The following is a 21013-nucleotide window of genomic DNA, read 5'->3' as shown; positions in this document are numbered from 1 at the left end:
CTTGTTAAGTTTGATTTTACATCTCTGCTTTTCTATCAGGTATCATCCCATAGTCACTTGACATATCACCAAATTTGGCAGGTCTTGATTATTCCATCCTATTTTAACTATGGAGAACAGGAAGATCCAACTTATGTACTTACTTTAGGCTCAACAGCTTAAATACTGTTGAACCACCCTGGCCACTATGACAATTTTAAGTATTGAAGGGCTGTGGTGGCGGCACCGATTGCTGCTGCCTAGTCCTGGTTTGACTGCCAGAAGAATGCTGAAATTGGCCTTTCAAAGAGAAAACAGGCTGCCAAAGGGTTGTTGCAGCTAATGCTTAACCACCACCACCACCACCACCACCACCCTGCCCAAAAAAAGATTCAGCCACACCCTAGAGGTTTCAATGCTGGCCTGTTTCCTCTGCTCCAATGCTATAGAAGCCATTGCTCAGTAGTTCTGCTTAAGATAGGAGAATGGTGTCAGATGCTCTAGCTGACCAAGCCTACTTTTGGAGCAACTTTAGATGAAGATACAAAAATGTAATTAATGTGAAAGATGAAAAAACAGAACAGTTATTTCATTTTTGCAGCTCTTTTTCTGTTATTTTGTCTCATCCACCTCATATATCACGCTTACTCTGCATAATTTATTTTGGTCCTGCTAGGTTGCTAAAAGGACCAATGAACTGCAAAGGGCAACTGCAACACCAATAGCTGTTCAATGTATCTCCAGTTTATTGGATATCAAGGTTTGCGTATATGTTAGCTCTAACAAATATATATTTAAGGGAAAAAAGAAGAAAACCAGTATCCCCAAGATGCTGAAAATGGTACTAAATTCCCAATTCCATTCTTCTGTTGCTTCCAATGCACAGGATATAAACTTAGTATGTGGCATCTTACTCACTGAAAGTGCAAAAGTAAGAACTTTCTGTATTAGCTCTGGCTGAGATATTGCACCAAGTACACGTTCTATTCTGTTTTTCTCTTCCTGCATATCAGCTTGCTTGTGGAGCTGCAAAAAACAAAATAACAATAGCAAATAGCAAGTGAGATTAGACTTTTTCCTCCTAGTCATATTCTACTCTAAACTAGGACCAGAGAAGCTAAATTGGAAACCTCTCAGCTTCTTGCATAGGGGGACGGGGGGAGAGGTGTCATCAAAATTTGACATATTTAAAAGAAAATATTTTGAAAATGGAAATGCTAGAACAACAGCCACAGCAGTCAGTCCATAGCAGTTTCTTGATGGATTGAATCATTTATGTAACCTATAATTTCCAATGGCAACACTGTTTCAAAAATATCAAATTTAAATTACTGAGAGAAAAAACTGGATCAAAAATGGAGATCATGCCATGTTTCAGATATTGTTGAACTAAAATTCTCACTAGGCCAAATGTAGCTAAAAGTCCAGGAAACATCTGAAAGGCCAGAGCTTTGTTGCAATGGCCAATTTTGTGTATTTTTTTTTATACTGTACGTTAAAAGCTACACCCTGTAGCTTTTGGGGAGGTTTATCATTAACCAATATAGAACTAATTTCTCCCCCATTCTCAGGAATAAATAACATGGCTAAATACTAGAGAAAGAGAGAGAGGTATGGAAAATATTAACTAATATTTTAAATTATTCCATTGCAATGAGAGGGAACATAATTTTAAATCGCTTCCACTGTAACTAATATTATTTCATATAATACTTAAAATTGAATATTTCTAAGGCTATCTACTGTTATTTTCATGGGACAGAGCAAAGTTACAGTAATTAAAACTGCAAGGAATCTATGAGCATCTTGCACTCTTGACACAGTATATTCTTCATAAATTTTTACATGCCCAGAAATACAAAGCATACTTACCTTTAGCATAGTATCTAAAGTTATACTGTCACCATGTTTCAAAACAGTTACATATACCTGGAAAAAAATAATTTTAATATAAAGAAAGTTACTTCCTGTCAGCATATTCCTATCAGTCAGATAACTATTGCAAAACAAAATATTTGAAAGCAACTTACCGAACTTCTTAGATCAGCAGACAGGATGTGCTTCCCTTCCACGTGATCTTTGAACCGTCGCCGAGCTTCTTCCAATGTTGCCTTGTGTCCAGCTTTTCCAAGCTTGCCCAAAACTAAACCTCTCAGAAGTGCATCTAGATGACCTAATGGAAAATAATAAGAAATAAGAAACTTGTATTTTAAAAAGCTTTATCATATTCATATAGTATGAATCTGATCTGATCACAGAAGCTGAACTGAAAAGAACTCCCCAAATGTTAAGCATAAAATCTATGAAGTGTTCTATAAAATATTTAGTCCTTCATTTCCTATACTCTCAAACAATGTTCTTTCAGCAACTATCATGAATGCCAGTATCAAAGTTTATGTCCTAGACCTGCAAAAAAATTAAATATTTTCCATGACATTGATATGAAATCTGTGATTATTAATAGTATTAATGAGAGAAAATGAATGCAACACCGATGTTTTCAATAAAGAATTTATCTGGATTGAATAGTCAAAGAAAAGCATGCTGATATGTAACAGAACCAACATGCTTGAGAGAGGTACTGTCAATTGAACTGCAATCTACAGTATACTGCACTGTAAATGCTTGTCTGATACGCTGATCAGGTTCCCATGATATGCTAAGCCATATTGTGATTTTTATGCAGCAAATCATATATAGACTTCAATCCACATAATTCTGTTCATCTAAAGAAGGTGCTTCAGTTCTGGATGAGAAGTGAAATGTCTTCAAGGAAAAATAAAGTCTGGTTGCATCTTGAAAAAGTACCTTTAGGACAACCATGACCTGAATGATTGAGAATCTCCACAGACACAATCCTGTTTGATTTTGGCTGATCCAATATGCCTAGAATTTGCTGGTTTTTAATAGTCAGCACTCTTTACTGGGATTAAAGAAGGGTTCTTAGTACTGCAATAATGTAGACTCACTAAAGAAACATAATTTCTGCTGCTCCTTCATTGGTCTTTGGGGGGAGAGGGAGAGAGCATTCCAATGGGTATATTCAAAGGTTAATCAGGATCACAAAGGACCCAGCTGTAGACCCAGTTGTCCTCTGTTTCTTTGCAAGATAGTTCTAATCCTTATCAGACCTTTGTACATCCTCACTGCATTTTTTTAAATTGAAAGAAAAATCCAAAATGTAGAGGCAACAGAGGAATCGGGAATAATTGCTAAGTGAATGAATTGTGAGATTGGTTCCCTGATCATAATTAAGTCCAGAATAATATAAAATCCTAAAAATATGATCAATATAGAATGAGAGTGCATGCATGTGGGGCACACAATAGTAGCACCTATTTCCAGGAGAAATCTGGGTAGATTCTAACAGTACAGTACAGTACAGTACAGTACAGTACAGTACAGACACCTTATAACAAAGGACACCGAACTACATACTTTTGAAAGAGAAAATACATCTAGCCTCATATACATAATCTTGTGGAAGGCTTGTCATTTAACCTAGCCCAAGTCCTGGAGAAAAAGCCATAGTTTTAAAAGCATTTTAAATGAGACCAGGAGAGAAAATACACAGCTCTGTGCGGTTGTTATTCTAGAGCAGGGGTCCCCAAACTTGGCAACTTTAACCCTTGTGGACTTCAACTCCCAGAATTCTCCAGCCAGCAGAGAGTATTGAGCCAGCATTGACTCTGGGAGTCAAAGTCCACAAGTCTTAAAGTTGCCAAGTTTGGAGACCTCTGTTCTAGAGAGTTGCCATCTTATATGGACCAGATTGACTTTTGAGAGCTACTATTTTCCCATTTTTGTAATGTTACTTTAATTCCTATTGTAAAAACAAAACACCTTTATGCTAGCTAAAAATGAATGAGAAATGAATGACTGAAACTACCTAGGCAGTAGTTCATCAGGGATTTGAGCTCAGTCCAATACTGTTTTTGAACAGTGAATAATCAATGGACAGACATGTATGTAAATGTTTTGAAGACATATTTTATTTATTTAAACATGAAAATCCCACTTTTAATGACAAAAACTTTAAAAATTCCATTCAATAATAAAACTGCAACAATAAAAATAAACAACTTCAAGTAAATATATCTAGTTTAAAATTTAAGTCAACTACAGCTAAACATAATAATGCAATAAAATGAAACAACATCAAAAATCTCCAAGATAGAACATGGGTGTTAGGCCTTTATAAATGCCTAATCAAATGGTTTTGTGATAGCAAACTGTTCCAATGGTATGAAACTATTATGAAAAAGGTTCCTTTTAATATGGGTGAATAAAAGACAATCCTCTATTCCTGATGTTAAAATAGGGTCAAGATTTAAGGCAAATTTAGTCATAAACAGTACAGGATTTTAAAAATGAAGTTTCATCTTAGATTATGGATATGTATGGTAAACTACTATTAGATAACAAACATGAATTTCTAGGTCCATCTACTTATCATACCCCATCACTCAGATCACTTCATTCTGAATCAGCTGAAATTTCTGTATTATCTTTAAAGAAAGCTTGGCATAAAATATATTAGACTATATATCATTTAGAAAACCTAAAGCAAAATTAACTTTCTCCAGATGTAACTATAGACTGCATATCAGCTTAATCTGGTAGAGCATATTCCTGGCTCCTGCAATAAATTCGGTTTATCCCAGTACTGTAAAATACAGTGAGGGGAAAATAAAAACTCTTGGTGAAAAAAAAAAAGGCTACTTGTGAATACCTAGCCACAGGAGTTAGTTTGCAAGTGACAGTACCTCACTGTTTCCTGGATTAAAGTTCAATCTGTTCATATTTACTCAGTTTTAGAATTCTGTACAGATTCTCTAGAGTACACAAATGGAACTCAGAAATATAGCTGAATATCATACACATGCTAATAACATTTCAACTCACGGCCCCAGATGACTATCTCCAGCAATATCATCATTCTCTTGAATGAACCCTCATCCAATTGAAGGAGAAATAAATTTTGTAAGCACTGCCAAGAACTTCCCTCCTGATTACTTCTAAGGCTACTCCTTCAAATTTGTGGTTTTGCCTCTGCTGTTTTAAAACTTTGAATAAAGCTTGCTGCCGTCTTCTCACCATAAGAATCTTCTGACTTAGTTCTGCAACATTTTTGTCTTCACTGGCATCCCCTGAACAGATCAAGCAACTTCAGACAGAAGTGAAAAAGCATTACCACTTCTTTTACTATTGTTTTGGCATTCTACCTCTTAAGCCCAATTTATATAATTAATCCAACTATACATCATAATTGATGGCACCAATGCTGCTGAGAAATGGACCATACTCTAAATATTTTTAATATATCCAATCTATCTGTACATCATACATAGATGGAATAGATGAAATGAAGGTGAAAGAAATAAGGTGAATGTCATATTGTAGGGTAAGATTACTAATGGAATCTTACTTCTGATTAATTCTATTGACTCTGGATCTTCTGACTTATTCCAAGCAGAAACCAGACTCTCAGCAGTTCATCCATCTAAAACTGCAGAAAAATCCATAACAAGCCTTAGAAACCAGGGGAAACTATCCAAGTTGGTCCCTTATTCCTAATTTTTTGGAAGTCTCAGTCTCTGACAACAAAAAGGGCAAGAAAAACTAAAATACTGAAAGATCAAAGTATTCATAAATCTTCATACCTTCACCAGGTCTGGGGTCCCAGCCCAGTTTTTCTCCTATTGGTGAAAAGATATCACGGATGAATGCCTGAATCTCTTCATAGAAGTCTGTGTGGGACAAGAGAGTTGAGAGAATCCCCAGGTTACAGCTTAGGTCGCTCCACACAGTATAGTTGGGCTCATTCACAAAAGCTTCCATGACTTTTAGAACCTCTACAGTGCTAATAATTCCAGCTCTGGCCTGAGAGAAGAAAAACAAGTAAGTTATACTCCAAACCAAAAAAAAAAAAATTGATCTTACTAAAGAACACTTGGGTTCTTGCTGTAAATTATAAAGAGTCATTTAGAGTATATCTAGAGGTAGGCTATCAATAGAGCCAGAAACGTCTTATCAATCTGAGCCATACATGAAAGTAGTAAACAACAACAGAAGAATCTTGCTATTTCTATTTTTTCAAAAACACAGGGAGGGTAAACTAGGGGAAAGAATTTACAATTCTGAAAATTTTAGCTGCCAATCATTTACAGCTATGTATAGTTCTCAACTTACGACCACAATGGACCCTGGAATGTCAGCTTTAAGTGTTGTAGTCATAAGTCAACTCACCACATGGTTGGACTCGATTTTACCACTATTTTTACAAGCGAGTCTCCACATTTGTTAAGTGAATCACATGATGTTTAACAGAACCACATGGTCATAACATAACAGCATATCCAATGGTGTTTTAGCTGAAAATTGGCAAAAAAAATAAATCACAAATCACATTATTGTGATCGTAAATGTGCCTCTAATAGTAATGTGACTTGGTTGCCAAGTGCCCAAAATGCAATCACAAGACCACAGGGGGAGGACTAGTTTTTGTAAAAAGCTTTTTAAAAGTCTATCATAATTTCAAATTAAACAGTTGGTTGTAAATCAAGGATTACCTGTAGTGTATTTATGGGTGTCAGCAATTGATAATAGTTTTCCTCATGAACTTGAAAGCAATTCAAGTCATTTTAATGATTGACAAGTTCAAATTGATTGACTGGTATTCTCCATTCAATGAATGTGTGTCGCCAAATCATTCACAAGTCACTATGACTTCAGCTTTACATTATATTTTATTGTTATCAATCTTAAAGCATAAACATTTGAAGAATAGCTATCATCTCTAAGGAAGCAGCCAAATAAATTTTGCCTTGAAATTAACAACCCTGAAATCAATCTACTCTGGTTTATTGAGGTGGTATGAAACGAAAAGGAAAATTGTGGAAGTCATTCTATTTAATATCCTGATTCTGAAAACATCTCTAAAAACAACACAGCATGGGTTGTGTGGAATATAAAATGGTGACAAGATTCTGTATATTCCACACTCAACAAGGGCATAGTTTAGCACTTGATGGGGAATTCCATACTTGTTCTTAAAAATAAAATGCTGCTAGCACAATAATTGATAGTTACAAAATCCCAGATATTTCTTTGAAATATCAGAAGATTGCTTCCAAAATCTAATAATGAAAAATAATAGAAATAGCAGGAATCAACCTTTCAGAGTACTTTAAATAAAAAGTTTTACTCAGCTTGCAGAATACTTTTCAGGGGTGTTTGGATTTCCATCTGGTACTTCATATATGTCATTTATTCATGCTTCAGTGTATTTCATATTTAAAGCTATTGACATGAAGTCAGAAGCAATTTATTAGAAAACAGCACAATAGTTAAAAGTTTAAGACTAGGACTGCAGAGTTTTATTACCAAAAATATATGAAGTTCAATAATTCAAAATATATTGTGCCTTCAAATGTAATATGATTCTTGAAGGAGAAAGAAAAAGGAGACAAGAGAAAAAAAGGAAAAGAGAAAAAAGGAAAGAGATATCCACTTACCAAAGAAAAAAGATCATTCTGCAGCCCTAGCCTGTCCACAGGGAGTAAGGAGAGATCACGGATAGCTGGAAGTAAACCCTCCAGTATCTCAGGACTGTACTGTGTCCGATAAAATCCCACTGTTCCCAGATTTGCCTGAAAACATTGGAAGTGAGATTCAGTTAGCAACTGGAGAGAAAACACACTACATTAAACCAAAATATAGAGAACAGAACAACATAGTAAATTTTAATAATCTCTAACAAAAATATAAAGGTAGCCATCAATTTATGACCATAATTGAAACTGAAATCTTGTTCAGTGAGTGACATGATAATTAAGTGAGTTGTTCACGTGACCAATTTGCTCAACAGCAGCAATTCCTGATTGTGGTTGTTAAGTGATGTCCTAAGTCATTAAGAGGATAGAATGAAAGAGCTGCCTGCTGAAGGATTTCAGCTCCATGCAGAGTTGAAATCCTCCCAGCAGGCATTTCTTTTGCTCTTTAACATCTCTGCCTGCCAAAAGATTTCCTCTCACTTCCCCGTACGAGGGGAATTTTTTCAACAGAAGGAAAATCCAAAAAGGTTTATATGGAGGAGAAATCCTAAAGATTTCTGCTCTGTTCCTACAGCCTGCCAAAGTATTTTGGCTTCCTTCTCTCTCCTCCACTTGCAAGCTTTCCTGCCAGCTTTCCAAGTGACTTTCTGGGGAAAACAGACAGAGAAGACTGCAAATGGAAATCACATGATCATGGAGATGGCTGTCAACCAGTCATAAATGCATGGTTGCAGTATTACATTTTACGATGGCCAGAAGTGCTGTATGGCCTGTGAGTACCCTGTTACTCAAGGTTGTTATAATCATTAAACAACTGGTCAAAAGTCAAGGACTATTTGTAAAATATGTTATCACCGGCTTCAGAAAAGGAAGGGTTGTTTCAGCAAGGACAAAAGCAAAATAAAAGTTATTTAATTACGAAGTTGACAATTTTCCAGTTGGCTCACTGTTGTTAGAGACATGGAAACCAGATAAAATTTACATGAATCTTCTCTTTTGAGATGAGCAGTAACTAAATTTTACGTTGCTGCATGAAAGCAAGACAAAGATATATTTACCTTTATTTTAAAATACTTGGCTTGATACATATTAACTATTAACTGTAGGGACATATACTTTTATTTTATACCTGTTAGTTTTAGATTTATCACCTGGAAAAATAACTGTATTAATATCTTAAGAGGAATTAATTCTATGTTGTGGTTTAATTTGCTAGCTGCTAGTACTTTATTTATTTCACTTTGGTTTTGCTTGTTTTGTTCTGTTTTAAGTTTTGCTGGTCACTGACTGAATAATAATATTATTGATTATTGACAACAATTATGGAAAAATGATGTATATCCTATAAAATTAAGTCCAAGCTATTCTTTTTAAAATTTCTTGGCTATTCCTTAAAATTCAGGGGACACTTCGAACCCAAAATGCAATACAATTTTCATATGTGGCCTCATTTTTGTTTAAAATGAAGAAGATATTTATTTGTACTTAATTATTCATTTTTAACTGAATCTTGTTTATAACCTATTAACTTTTAGGCCACAGTTTCTGGCTTATCTTTTATTGATTCTCTACATAGTTTGCAATTATAGATAGCTGCTAATATTGGCTATTTAAATTTTATTGTATATTACATAACTTTTGTGTTTATTTTGTCTGATAAACTTACAAGTGAATTAGACTATGATTTATCTGATTTAAATTTATCTGCATTTTAATGTAAATGATCTGGGAAAAACTGAGCCTTGAACCTAAACCTGGGACATTATCACGTGAAGTCACTGGACAATACTGATATATGTTCTCTTTATAACCGTCCCAGAATTATTTGTAACCTCATCTGGTAAAAGAAAGGAACAGTAATGGTCAGATGCACAACTAGAGTCTCCCAAATTTGATATCAATTGACATTTCGTTCAGCAATGCTATGACCAACGTCGTCTTATTTATTATGTAAATGTATCAAGAATTTTCTATCTTTGGTAAAGGAAGTAATGATAACATCTCTTATGCAATTAAAGTGATGTGGACACTAACAGAGATCTTCTAGACCTATATCATTTTAGTCAAGTGAAGGATACTGGATTGCTTAATGTAGCATATCAAAGAAAACAATAGTACTAGAATACAGAACTACTATTATTGTATATATAGTATATACTATATTACTGTATATAGTAGAATGAAATAATTTTTACAAAACTCTAGATCAATACTAACAAAACAACAGCCACTGAAAAATCTACACCTATAAAACAAATATTGGAAGAGAGGGAAGTTATAGATAATTGTTTAGATTATCAATAATACCTGGAAAAATTATGACAAGATAATTATGACTCAATATCAGATTCCTAGAGAACTTTACAGTACTAAAAGAAGCTCAGCAATAAAGCAAGAAATAAAGCAAGAAATCTAAGAACTTAGAGAGGACAAAAAGGAAATGCACACAATTAACTATTTGTTATAAAGGTCATTTCTATTGAAAAGCTGTTAAACAATGAACTGGATCACCAAGTCAAAAATCTTATGCATTATGCATGATCATTAGGTATATTTTCCAATACTGATAACAGCTACAATGTTACAGTAGTTTTTTTCCAAGATCACGGGAACATTTGAACATTTAATAATAAACAAAATAAATTCACATGGGAAGCTTACACTAAAAGCATAAACTGAACATGAAAGAAACAGTCTCAGTGTCCTTCTATATGGATTATTAGTGGCATTATATTAAGAGAACAGGTCAACTCTGGGGAAAAATGCAACTGTTCTCTTTTCTTCTGATTAATCAGGATACTAACTAGGAAGAATAAAATAAGTTGGAGAATCAGAAATATACTTAGGGAGGAATCTCTTTTTTATTATTACTCACCTTAATCCACTGTTCTGGCTTCACATCTTTCAAAACTAAAGTTAATTCAGGTTTGTCCATTAATACTTGCATTTTGGCATGGGTTGGGTCGTCACTTGTACAAATGGTAATGGGAATCATCCACAAAGGGCAATCTTCCCCTATATAAAAGAAGAGAAGGACACCTGACAGAACAAGGCATGGTGCGGTTCACTGTCCAATCCCCAGAAACATATTTGATGATTTATAGAATAAGAAGTAAAATCCCATTTGTTGTCACTCAGCATATTTATAGAGTAGAAATCCAATCAGTCTGCAAAAACACCGTTTATATTTTCCCTGAAACAACTGATACGCTAACAACTTACATTTTATGCAAAGAATGCTTACACTGAATTTGCTTTCTTGGTCTCATGAAACTAGGGTGACTCAGATAGTCACATGTAAATAAAAATTGTTATTTAAATGAACATAGGTAAGTAAAAACAAAAAAAAAAACCACTTGTAGATTAACAATGAAATTTAATAATTTAGGGATGTCTCCTATTTCAGTTGAATTCACAACTGGGACAAAGAAAAAGTACCTCCATATAACACAGCAGGTACTATCAGTATTGCTAACAAAATATTCCATATGTTGATTTTTCTTTTCAAATAAATGCCCCTTTAAAAAAATGGTTGAATGAATTACCTTCAAATCAAACTCTAAGCAAAAGCTACTATTTTTAAAATCAAAATAGTAATTAAAATCCAGCTCTATTGTAAATTGGCAAATGACTGGTTTGTTTCTTCATTTTCTGCTTTAATAATAAGCCTATGTTTCAACTTTTTTATACAAGTTATTTTAAGTAATTTGCTTTCAATATCTTTTTCTCAACTGCAGGTACAGTATTCTATGACTATGTTTTTTTAAAAAAAATGACCCTGTAATCCTTTGCATTGGGGTAGAGTCAGGGCGACTGAGCAGCGCTCAAGTATTTATTGGCCAGATGTCCTTCCAGACACCTACGTGGAATTCACAGCAGATAATTACGCACTGCGGCCCAGAGAGAGAAATATCTGCTGGTACCTAGGATTGAACTCACAGACCCCTGATTGTGAGGTGAGGTACATCCACTTAATATTTACTAGCTGTTTGTGTACAATCAAGAAGTATTCATACCTTTTAGATTTTTTGACTTTTTGCATAACTTGTCAATGAATGTAACAGGAGTTTTATATAAATCCTACTGATAGGCTAAGGAACCTGAATAAACAAGAACATACCCAGGTTTGATTCTTGTTTAATTTATTATTACATAAACAAAGCGATCTAGCAAGCAATGCACCAGTGTGAAAAAGTAATCATCTTCTTAGATTAAGTAACACCTTTGACTGGAACGCCTATAGGTGCTATGACTGCATTCTGTAATTGGTGATTAGGGTCTCACATCACTTTTTCAGGTTCATTCTACCAAAGCAAACTGCTTCAAATTAATAATATTTAACAGTATTCAAGTGTGGGTTTTTAATAAAATCCATACTTGCTTATATGTTTGAGGTTGCCTTGCTACATATGCTACATGTGTTTTTGCTTATGGACAGATAGTCTAATACAGGTGTCCTCAACCTTTCTGGCTCTGCAGATTGGCAGTAGTGGCAGGGGGGAGTGACAAGACAGGTGATCGTCCGGCCTGGTTCCCCATGGGCCGCAGTCCAGGGTTGAGGATCCTTGTTCTAATACACTTTTGCAGAATTCAAATAGAAAATATGCTTTTAACAAATTGTGTTCCTTAATTAAGATTCTGTATTCTACCAAATGTTCTCCATTTCAAAACTATCTTTAGAAGTTTAGGAACCATTTTGTAGTATATTTAAAGAATAATAAATTGTATAACAGGTAGCAATAGTAAATTGTATAATAATATAGGGAGTTGTTTGTCTGCTATTTGAGGAACATATAGTTCACTGTCTTTTAAACATGTATTTAAAATTAAAATATTGTTAAATATGAAGCTCTGTATAAATATTATGAACTTTAGCTCTTCAAATCACATTCAGTTTTTCATCACATGGCTTCTAAATTCTGCTGTGTTGAAAATATTTTTTTACTATTTTTTTTTTTTACTAATGTCTGTATCAATTTTATAATCAATCAAGGCAATTACAAACCATAAAATTAATAATACAATCATAAACTGTAGAAACTGTGATTCTAATATTGCCTTATGCACAAAGCCAGTTGGATGACCTTGGACCAATTATTCTCTCTCAACTCTAATAAGCAGGCAATTTCTGAAATCTTGTCAAGAAAACTGCAGGGACTAGCCTGCCAGTTGTCAGGAGTCAACACTGACTTAACAGCATATCCAAAAACCAATTTCTTCATATTAAAGGACCTTCTCTAGAGCAGAGGTCTCCAACCTTGGCAACTTTAAGACTTGTGGACTTCAACTCCCAGAATTCTCCAGCCAGCTGGCTGGAGAATTCTGGGAGTTGAAGTCCACAAGTCTTAAAGTTGCCAAGGTTGGAGACCTCTGCTCTAGAGCACAGTTTAATGCCTTTCCCTCTGCAGTCATGGATGTTAAATACTGTACAATCAGACACATTTTGCAGAGATGATGCTTCTGTGCCTCTGATGAAACTGGAATCTCAGAACGTATCTTTCTGAAGATTTACTAGGAATTGCCTTCCAACTAATCTAACCTCTAATAATTAGATTGCCTGGGCATTGTCCAAAGAAATTTTCCTTAAAAAAAATTAAGTATCCTGAGATCACTTAAGCAACTGTTAAATACTGGCTATCTTCTGACCTGACAACAAAAGTGGGTAATTTAATGATATTTTCTATCATTCTAATTAATGATATTTTCTTGTATTCTCAGATAACATTTGCTTTAACTTTTGTAATTTGGTCTTTGAATACAATAAAATAGTAATCGCTACTTCTAGAGAGCAGTGATGATCCAATCAATAGTCTGATTAATGAAGTATTCACAAAATTATCCTTTCATTTAACTGTACTGAGTGAGACCCAGTTTGGTCTGGTAATTAAGGCTCCAAGCTAGAAATCAGGATATTGCAAAATCTAGTCCCACCTTAGACATGAAAGCTGGCAATTTGAACTTTGGGACAGTCATTCTCTTTCAGACCATGACATAAGGTTTAGTGAAACGCCAGTCAGTCAATTCCTATTCTAACCAGTGGATCAACACTCAGTTGATCAGAAAAAAAGCAAACATTGTATTTGCAGGAAAACACTAGGAGGATTTTTTTAAAAATATATTGACAGAACAAGAATAGAAGAATATATAACTTTATTACTGTCTTAGACCAGCAATAGATATCACTATTTACAATATATTAAAAAATAGTACTGACACATTACAGTACATTAATAGTGGATAATAACATCCCTGTTAAGAAAATACATGTTCTCAGTTTGGGTCACTCCCTGGTTTGTATGAGTGGGCAGCCAATAAGTATGTGTGTAAATATCATTTTCCAAATATTGTTATATCTCCAAAATTGGCACAAATTGACAGCTATAATTCTGTAACCAATTTTTTTTCTTGCAGACATTGCAGCAACACAGAATATTGCTACTGCATGAGCAATAGCCGGGTTTGAGTCTTGGAGGAAAAAGCCTACATAAAAATTGTCTGCCCTCCCTGGCAATCTCTAGTAAGGGGAGAATGTACACTAACCTATAAACTCTGTATAACTCACAGTACAATAAAACATGCGAGATATCTTCGACTTCTCCTTTACTACATATATTGGTGTTTTCTTATACCTGTCCTGATTGAGGGGAGAATATTAAATCTGGTTCTGAAAGAAAGCAAGCTATTCTTTTTTTTGGGAAGATCAGATCATTTAGATGTCTTGCAGATTCCCACACTCCGTTTGATTCTGTCCCTAATGTGGTAAGACAACCTATTTAGTTCTTGGAACTTTATGTCTTCATTGTATTACTACTTGCTTTGCTTGGTCAAAGCCTAGGGACATTAAGAATACTGATGGAGCCTAGCTTGTGGTCTATCGCCTGTTTCCAGGGGGAGGGGTAATTATCAGTCAGCACTAGTGGGGTCAGTCCCTCTGGAAAGAAATGCATTTTTAGCCAATGAATGATCATCATCTTCCAGGCTCTTACCTGAATTTGAGGCATGTCTCGATTCTTAACTGGCCATTTGGAGTTCCTTTGGATGCAGCTAAGATGGCTCACAGGAATTTGGTTTGTATAGGTTCTAGCAAGTCTTTCTTTGCAAGGGTTCCTGTTTGTGCCCCATATAGAATTTCTGCCAATGTTTTGGCCTCAAAAAGTTTTAAGGCTGCAGGTACTAATTGCCCTCCACCGGTGTTAAAAAATGTTTAATTGCATTTGAGGACTTATAAGCTGCTTGCAATGTGTGATCCAGGTGTGCCTTCCATGTCCCTTGTGAGTGGAAAACCACCCCAAGGTATCTAAATGTTCTAACCTGTTCTAAACTATGTCCTTCTATTTTCCAGGAGTATTGTCTAGGTCTTTTAGCAAAAACTAAAACTTTTGATTTATCAAAGTTAAGGACCAGATTATTCTGTCTGCAATATTCAAGTGTTGCTGTAATTCAGAGGTTCCCAAAGTGGGCGGTACCGCCCCCTGGGGGGCGGTGGGATGCCTTAGGGGGGTGCTAAGAGGCAAGGGGGCGGCAGGGGGCGCTAAGAGGCAGCAGGGGGCATTTGAGGCACCAGCTCTGCAGGCTCACCCCATTGACTGTTTCACTGCTCCGCAGCCAGCGCCTCGAATGTGGAACCTGCGCGCAGCGAGACTTGCCAAGCCTGGGGGGAGGGGGAGAGGTGGGAGGTGGTGGAAATGGGGTGCTTTAGCTTGCAAGCTGCCCTCTCCGGTGGAAGCGGCGGAGGCGCACCAGAAGGCCCGAAAGCAAAACCCTCCCAAGGCGTGCAGTGGAAGGGGTAGATGGTCCGGTGTTAGGGCCCCCTTCCCTGGAGAACAAGGGAATGCGCAGCGCCCGCCTGGCCTGCACCTCTCCAGCCAGCCAGGCTTGCGTGCAGAATGCGGGTGCGTGCAGCTGAGGCTCTCCAAGGCGCGTGGCTCGGCTCGGTTCGGCTCTACATGGCCGGCCCGGACCTAGAACCTAGCCTCCCTCTGCAGCCCGGTTCTTCTGAGACCTGCGCTTGCTTGCTTACTTTCCAAGCGATCATTCCCTCCGCCTCCACTGCTCTGGGCTGCTTCCGCATGCCTTCCTCCTCCTGGGTGGAACGTAAAGATGTGCTTCCCCTAAGTTGGGAGTCTCTGAGCATGTGCAGAGCACCTCCCCTTGCTTGGCCCGATGGAAGTGGACCTTGGGTCAAAGCAAATAGGGTCAAGTCGGCCGCATCGCTGCTCCAGGGAGGTTGGCATTGCAAAACTGGATGCCAAAGAAAGAACTGGGGCAGGGGGCTGGAGAAGGGCAAAGGGGCAGCTGCATTAAGGAGCAGGAAGATCTTAGCCATGGTTTATTGACTAAGCTGGAATCAAACAGCATGCTAAACTCTAACCAGAATGGCTGGGTTGATATATTCATATTTGTCAACCTTGGAAACTTGTGTGGACTTCAATTCCCACTCTGGCTTTGCTCTACTTTCCCAAAGTGCCGCTGCTGTCAAATTCTGTCTGTCTGTCTGTCCATCCATCCATCCGTCCGTCCATCCATCCATCCATCCATCCAAAAGGTCTGTCTGCCTGCCTGCCATCCTGCCTACCTACCTATCTGCCTGCCTTTCTACCTACCTACCTATCTACCAATATAGATCTATCTATCTATCATCTATCTATCTATCTATCTATCTATCTATCTATCTATCTATCTATCTATCTATCTATCTATCTATCATCTATCTATCTATCTACCTACCTACCTACCAATCTATCTACCTACCTATCCATACATTCATCCAAAAGGTCTGCCTGCCTACCTATCTACCTACCTGTCTCTCTCTGTCTCACTCTGTCCGTCCATCCATCCATCCATCCATCCATCCATCCATCCATCCATCCATCCATCCATCCATGTTTGAAGTGCCAGCCCCTCAGGCACATCAGGAAAGTAGAGCAAAGCCAGTCTGGGAGGGAGAGGAAATAAGAGAGAGAGAGGGAGAGAGAGGGAGGGAGGGAGGGAGGGAGAGAGAGAGAGAGAGGGAAAGAGAGGGAAACAGACCCCTGATGCATCAGATTGAAATGAGGCCTAGTTTAGACAAAGGCACATTGAAACATCTTTGCCAGCACATTGAAACATCTTTGGCTTCTATTAAAGGTTTTGTGGACGAAACATGGTCAAGACTATCAGGAAGCTCTCATATTTTGTTGAGGCTTTAAACAGGATCCATTGGACCAGATCTCCACCCTAAAAATTACTTTTCCCCAATGTATTACAGTGCCAATTCTGAAGAAGGCAAAACCAAAATGTACTGGTAAATTACAAGGAGAACACACACACACTCCCTTCTAACTCTGCTGGAGCAGGTGATTGGACTAGAATAGATATCTCATTATCTTTCTCCTCCCTCCTTGTGTGTGTATGTGTGTGCATGGCTGTCAAAACTCCAAAAACAGGTCAAGTAGCTCTGGGGAGGCCAGTCATAAATTAGAACACTTGCTAAACAACCGGCCATCAAGTGAGGACCACTTGTTTGCCAGTCACCTGGCCACGTCCACCCATGATCACCAAACCACACCTACCCAGTCATGTGACCAGCAAGCCACACCCACCCAGTCACGTGTCCAGCAAGCCATACCCTCAAATTAGGCCACACCCACAGAAATTTGAATCCCACCCCTGGGTGGGGGGCACTGAGGATGAGTTTGTAGCACCAAGGGGGCGGTGGACTGAAAAAGTTTGGGAACCACTGCTGAAATTGCTCTCGTCAGTCCTGTGGAAGTTTGTGAAATTATAGCAGGATCGTTGGCATATAGGAGAATCGGAATTTTACACTGTGCTAGGAGGATGTAAATCAAGGTTCTGTAAGAGATCAATCAGGGGGTTGATATAGAAGTTAAAAATGGAGGGGGACAGGATGCAACCCTGCCGTACCCCTTTTTGTACCCTTACTGGGCTGGTTAAAGTCCCTTGAAGATTACACCTTACTTTCAAGGTGGAATTAGCATATAATTCTTGTATGACAAAAAGGAGGTGTTTATCAATAGCAGTGTGTTTTAATTTCTCCGAAGAGAGAGGATTTTTTTAATTTATATATTTTTGAGCCAGATAGTTAAGTACCAAGATATGATCCACCATTGATCTTCTTTCTCTAAAACCAGCTTGTTCATCTTTGATTATGCCCCTGGAAATTAGCCAATCCTGAAGTGTCGAGGTGTTTGGCATACAATTTACTAATAACACTCAGAAGACTAATAGGTCTATAATTGCCTGGATCATTTCTATTACCATTTTTATAAATTGGTATGATAATTGCCAATTCCCAATCTCTTGGCATATGGCCTGTTTTATCTATAAATGTAAACAGAGATGCTAAAAGTGGAGCCCACCAACTGGCTTTCTTTTTGATTATTTCTGGCAGGACATTATCAGCACCTGTTGCTTTATTACCTTGAGGGCTCAGATCAACCGGGATATCTCTCCTGGTGTAACCGGGGGCCAGTAAAGAGTTTGGTCCATACTAATTTGGCTCTCCTTAGTTATATAGTCGGGGTCTGTATATAGCTCTCTAAAATATTCTTCCCAGGCATGAATCAGTACCTGATTAGTTGTGGGTAGGGGGGGGGATTTCCCCAATCCTCTAGTGATGTGCCAAAAAAGGGGTGTATTTTTTGCTCTTGGTTTTATTTTATTTTATCAACTTTTAGTACTCTCATTGGATCCTTTTTATTTAAATAATATTTTTCGGAAAAGATAACAGTGTAGACCACAGACAAAAGTTTTTGTTTTGCTGGGGACTAATAAGGCATGGGGAAAAGAAAGAAGCACCATGGCAGCAACCCAGGATATCTCCCACCAGTGAAGACTGCAAAACAACCAAGAATTGAGGAGCACTTTGCTGACAAGAAATATGTAAGTAAAACTAACCCCCCCGCCCCACTCCATTTCCAACAATCTTGAGAGGTTAGAACGGGACCTGCAAAGAGGTCTGACAAAATAGCAGATACTAGACTTTCCCGATCTAGTGGGGGAGGAGCAAAATGACAGCCAGATTTTTTTTACAAACAACTAGGCCAGCCACCACTGATATGGAGACTATGATAAAGGATAAAAAGGTTAATAACAAACTAATTCAGAATGTGGAGAGCTTACTGTGGGAGAATACAACAGAGTTTGTAGCAAAGCAATGTCTTCTCACAATGCAAACAGTTGTCTTAATATTTGAACAACTAATAACCACCCAACACAATGTAGAGACATTGAGAAAAGATATCGCTGTCTTTCTGCAAGCACAACATCAGGCTACAGATACCCCCACCAAAGTTCTTACAGCAGACCTGAATAAATCCCATATTCATGATAAGGAAAACGAAAACGAGTAAAGACCCAGGGAAACAGTTAAAAAACCTGTTAAAAAGTGGCAGCCCCCTCAGAAAAATTGTCCTTCTCCAGACAAGGCAACAAAAGGAGGAGGTATTAATAGAGAAGTTTCATTGGAAGCCAGGAAAACATCTCCCCTTCAATCACATCACTCACTGCAAACACAACAGATTGCTTTTAGAATCCATATGAACAGACTTAATTATGGATGCTGGAATACCAAGAGTGCTATACTAAATTCCCTAAGCCAGCTTCTTCACTGCCATCGGGGGCAGATTGATCTCTGTACTGTGGAGTAGCTTCCTTAGGTCCCAAACTGGAAGCGGATATTCCAGTGGTGGGATTCAAAAAATTGTACTACTGGTTCTGTGGACCCTTAAAGGTTAAACCCTTAATTGTTAACATGCTTGGCGGGCGCGGCAAGGGAAGGATATTGTAAAATCTCCAGTCAAAGGTGATATTTGCCAGTTCTCCGAACTACTCAAAATTTCTGCTATCGGTTCTCCAGAACTGGTCAGAATCTGCTGAATACCACCTCTGGGATACCCCTGTCTTTCAAGCAGCCTACCATACCACTGATGCTATTTAAGATGAAGGCACATTTAGCCTCCTTTCAAATCTTTCCCATCAGAGTTTTCTGAGAGAAAAAGATTAAACTCTTAATTGTTAACATGCGAGCTCCCACGGCTGCTGTCTCTTCTGCATTCTCAACTTTGGGAAAGAGAGAGAGAGAAAGTGAGAGTCAGCCAGCCTTGGTCGGTGAAGATGTATTTAACAGAACAGAAACTGGCCTCTTTAATGCTTTTGGCATTCTCCCAAGAAAAGAATAAAACAACATATTATTCAAGTTAGAAAATTTAAAGAAATCCTTGGTCACAATGGACACTGCTGAGCCGCTTATAGATCTGGTCTCCCCAATAACTGAGCCTCTTACTTCTCTCCCAGAGGGCAAGGGATTGCATGAATATGAGATCATGGAAAACAGAAGCCAAGATACACAGGGGCCACTAGAGGCCCCATTAGAGATGGAGATGCTGTCATCCTTATGTGAATATCCTATGACATCTTCAGCACCACATCAAGAGATCAAGAGAGGACCCACGACAGTACCATCATCTCAAAGTCGAATGAAGCATGACCTAATAACCCCTTGCCCTACACCTAAAGAAGAGGCACCGGAATGGCAAGCTCTGTTAGCTGGTGCTAAAACCTCTTATTCTGAACAATTTTCTCAGGAGTCTAGACAGGATTTAAATGGGACTCCCCTCCTTTTAGAGGCGGCCAATTTCATGCATGATGACACCTCAATCCATTGCAACAACCCTACAACTTCTTTTTGTATAAATCACATTTCCTGATGAGCAGCAAAAGATGATCCCTTCTCCATTATAACCTGGAATATAGCAGGTTGGACTGTCCCATCAAAAGACCAACTCTTTTTTGACTACATATCACAATTTGACATCCTCTTCTTACTGGAAACCTGGGCCCCTGCAGAGATACAGTTAAATGGTTATTGGGCTAACTCTATCCCGGCTGTCCCAAGTAAGGTGGGTGGGAGAGCTAAAGGGGTATTGTGACACTAGTTAATCCAGTCCTGCAATTTAAATGTGTATCATTGCCACCTTTTCAGCCATGGGTTGTGACTACTTTACTTTTATTTAAACAGGTGGAAATTTTGCTATTTAATATCTACATTCCTCTACTCAATAAGAATAATTGTATCAGCAAGATTTGGGATGGCATAGTAGATTTTACCCTTGGCTACTCAGACAAATGTCCCACAGCAGCAATAATTATTGGAGGGGACTTAAATGCTAGGATGGGCCCAAATGATCAAGCATTATTTAATCAATTTAAGATCTATTATGATGAGAATTTACCAGAACAACCCCTGCATTCCAGACAATTTAAAGACCCTAAAGCAAATCAGGCAGGTTTGTGTGTAAGACAGATGACTGTACTTTTGGACCTTTGTATTCTTAATGGCTGCACAAAGAGTGACTACCCAGCAAAATATACTTATTGGGGAGCCGGAAAAAAATCTACAGTTGATTATTGGATAATATCTTATGACCTTTTGAAGTTCTTACAGAAGATGGAGGTAGACTCACAACTGGAAAGTGATC

At 37.7% G+C, this 21013-nt stretch overlaps 1 protein-coding gene across 2 annotated transcripts in view; it reads right to left on the bottom strand.

The window, feature by feature from the left end:
* The window catches only part of NPEPPS (aminopeptidase puromycin sensitive), a 102556-nt gene that overhangs the window by 8104 nt on the left and 73439 nt on the right, over nucleotides 1-21013 (bottom strand). For both annotated transcript variants that reach the window (XM_026669808.2, XM_026669809.2), the window contains 6 exons: nucleotides 10411-10550; nucleotides 7497-7631; nucleotides 5643-5862; nucleotides 2010-2152; nucleotides 1852-1908; nucleotides 898-1005 (listed from right to left, as the gene is read on the bottom strand). In XM_026669808.2, the coding sequence (XP_026525593.1) occupies nucleotides 898-1005; nucleotides 1852-1908; nucleotides 2010-2152; nucleotides 5643-5862; nucleotides 7497-7631; nucleotides 10411-10550 (803 nt within the window). The remainder of the gene's footprint in view (nucleotides 1-897; nucleotides 1006-1851; nucleotides 1909-2009; nucleotides 2153-5642; nucleotides 5863-7496; nucleotides 7632-10410; nucleotides 10551-21013) is intronic.

This window comes from Notechis scutatus, chromosome Z (assembly GCF_049901735.1).
Source record: "Notechis scutatus isolate UNSWTSFEM ecotype Mainland chromosome Z, rNotScu1.2, whole genome shotgun sequence".
Classification (NCBI taxonomy): Eukaryota; Metazoa; Chordata; class Lepidosauria; order Squamata; family Elapidae; genus Notechis; species Notechis scutatus.
Note: the sequence above shows the minus strand (reverse complement) of the source record. Positions and strands in the feature narration are given on the sequence as shown.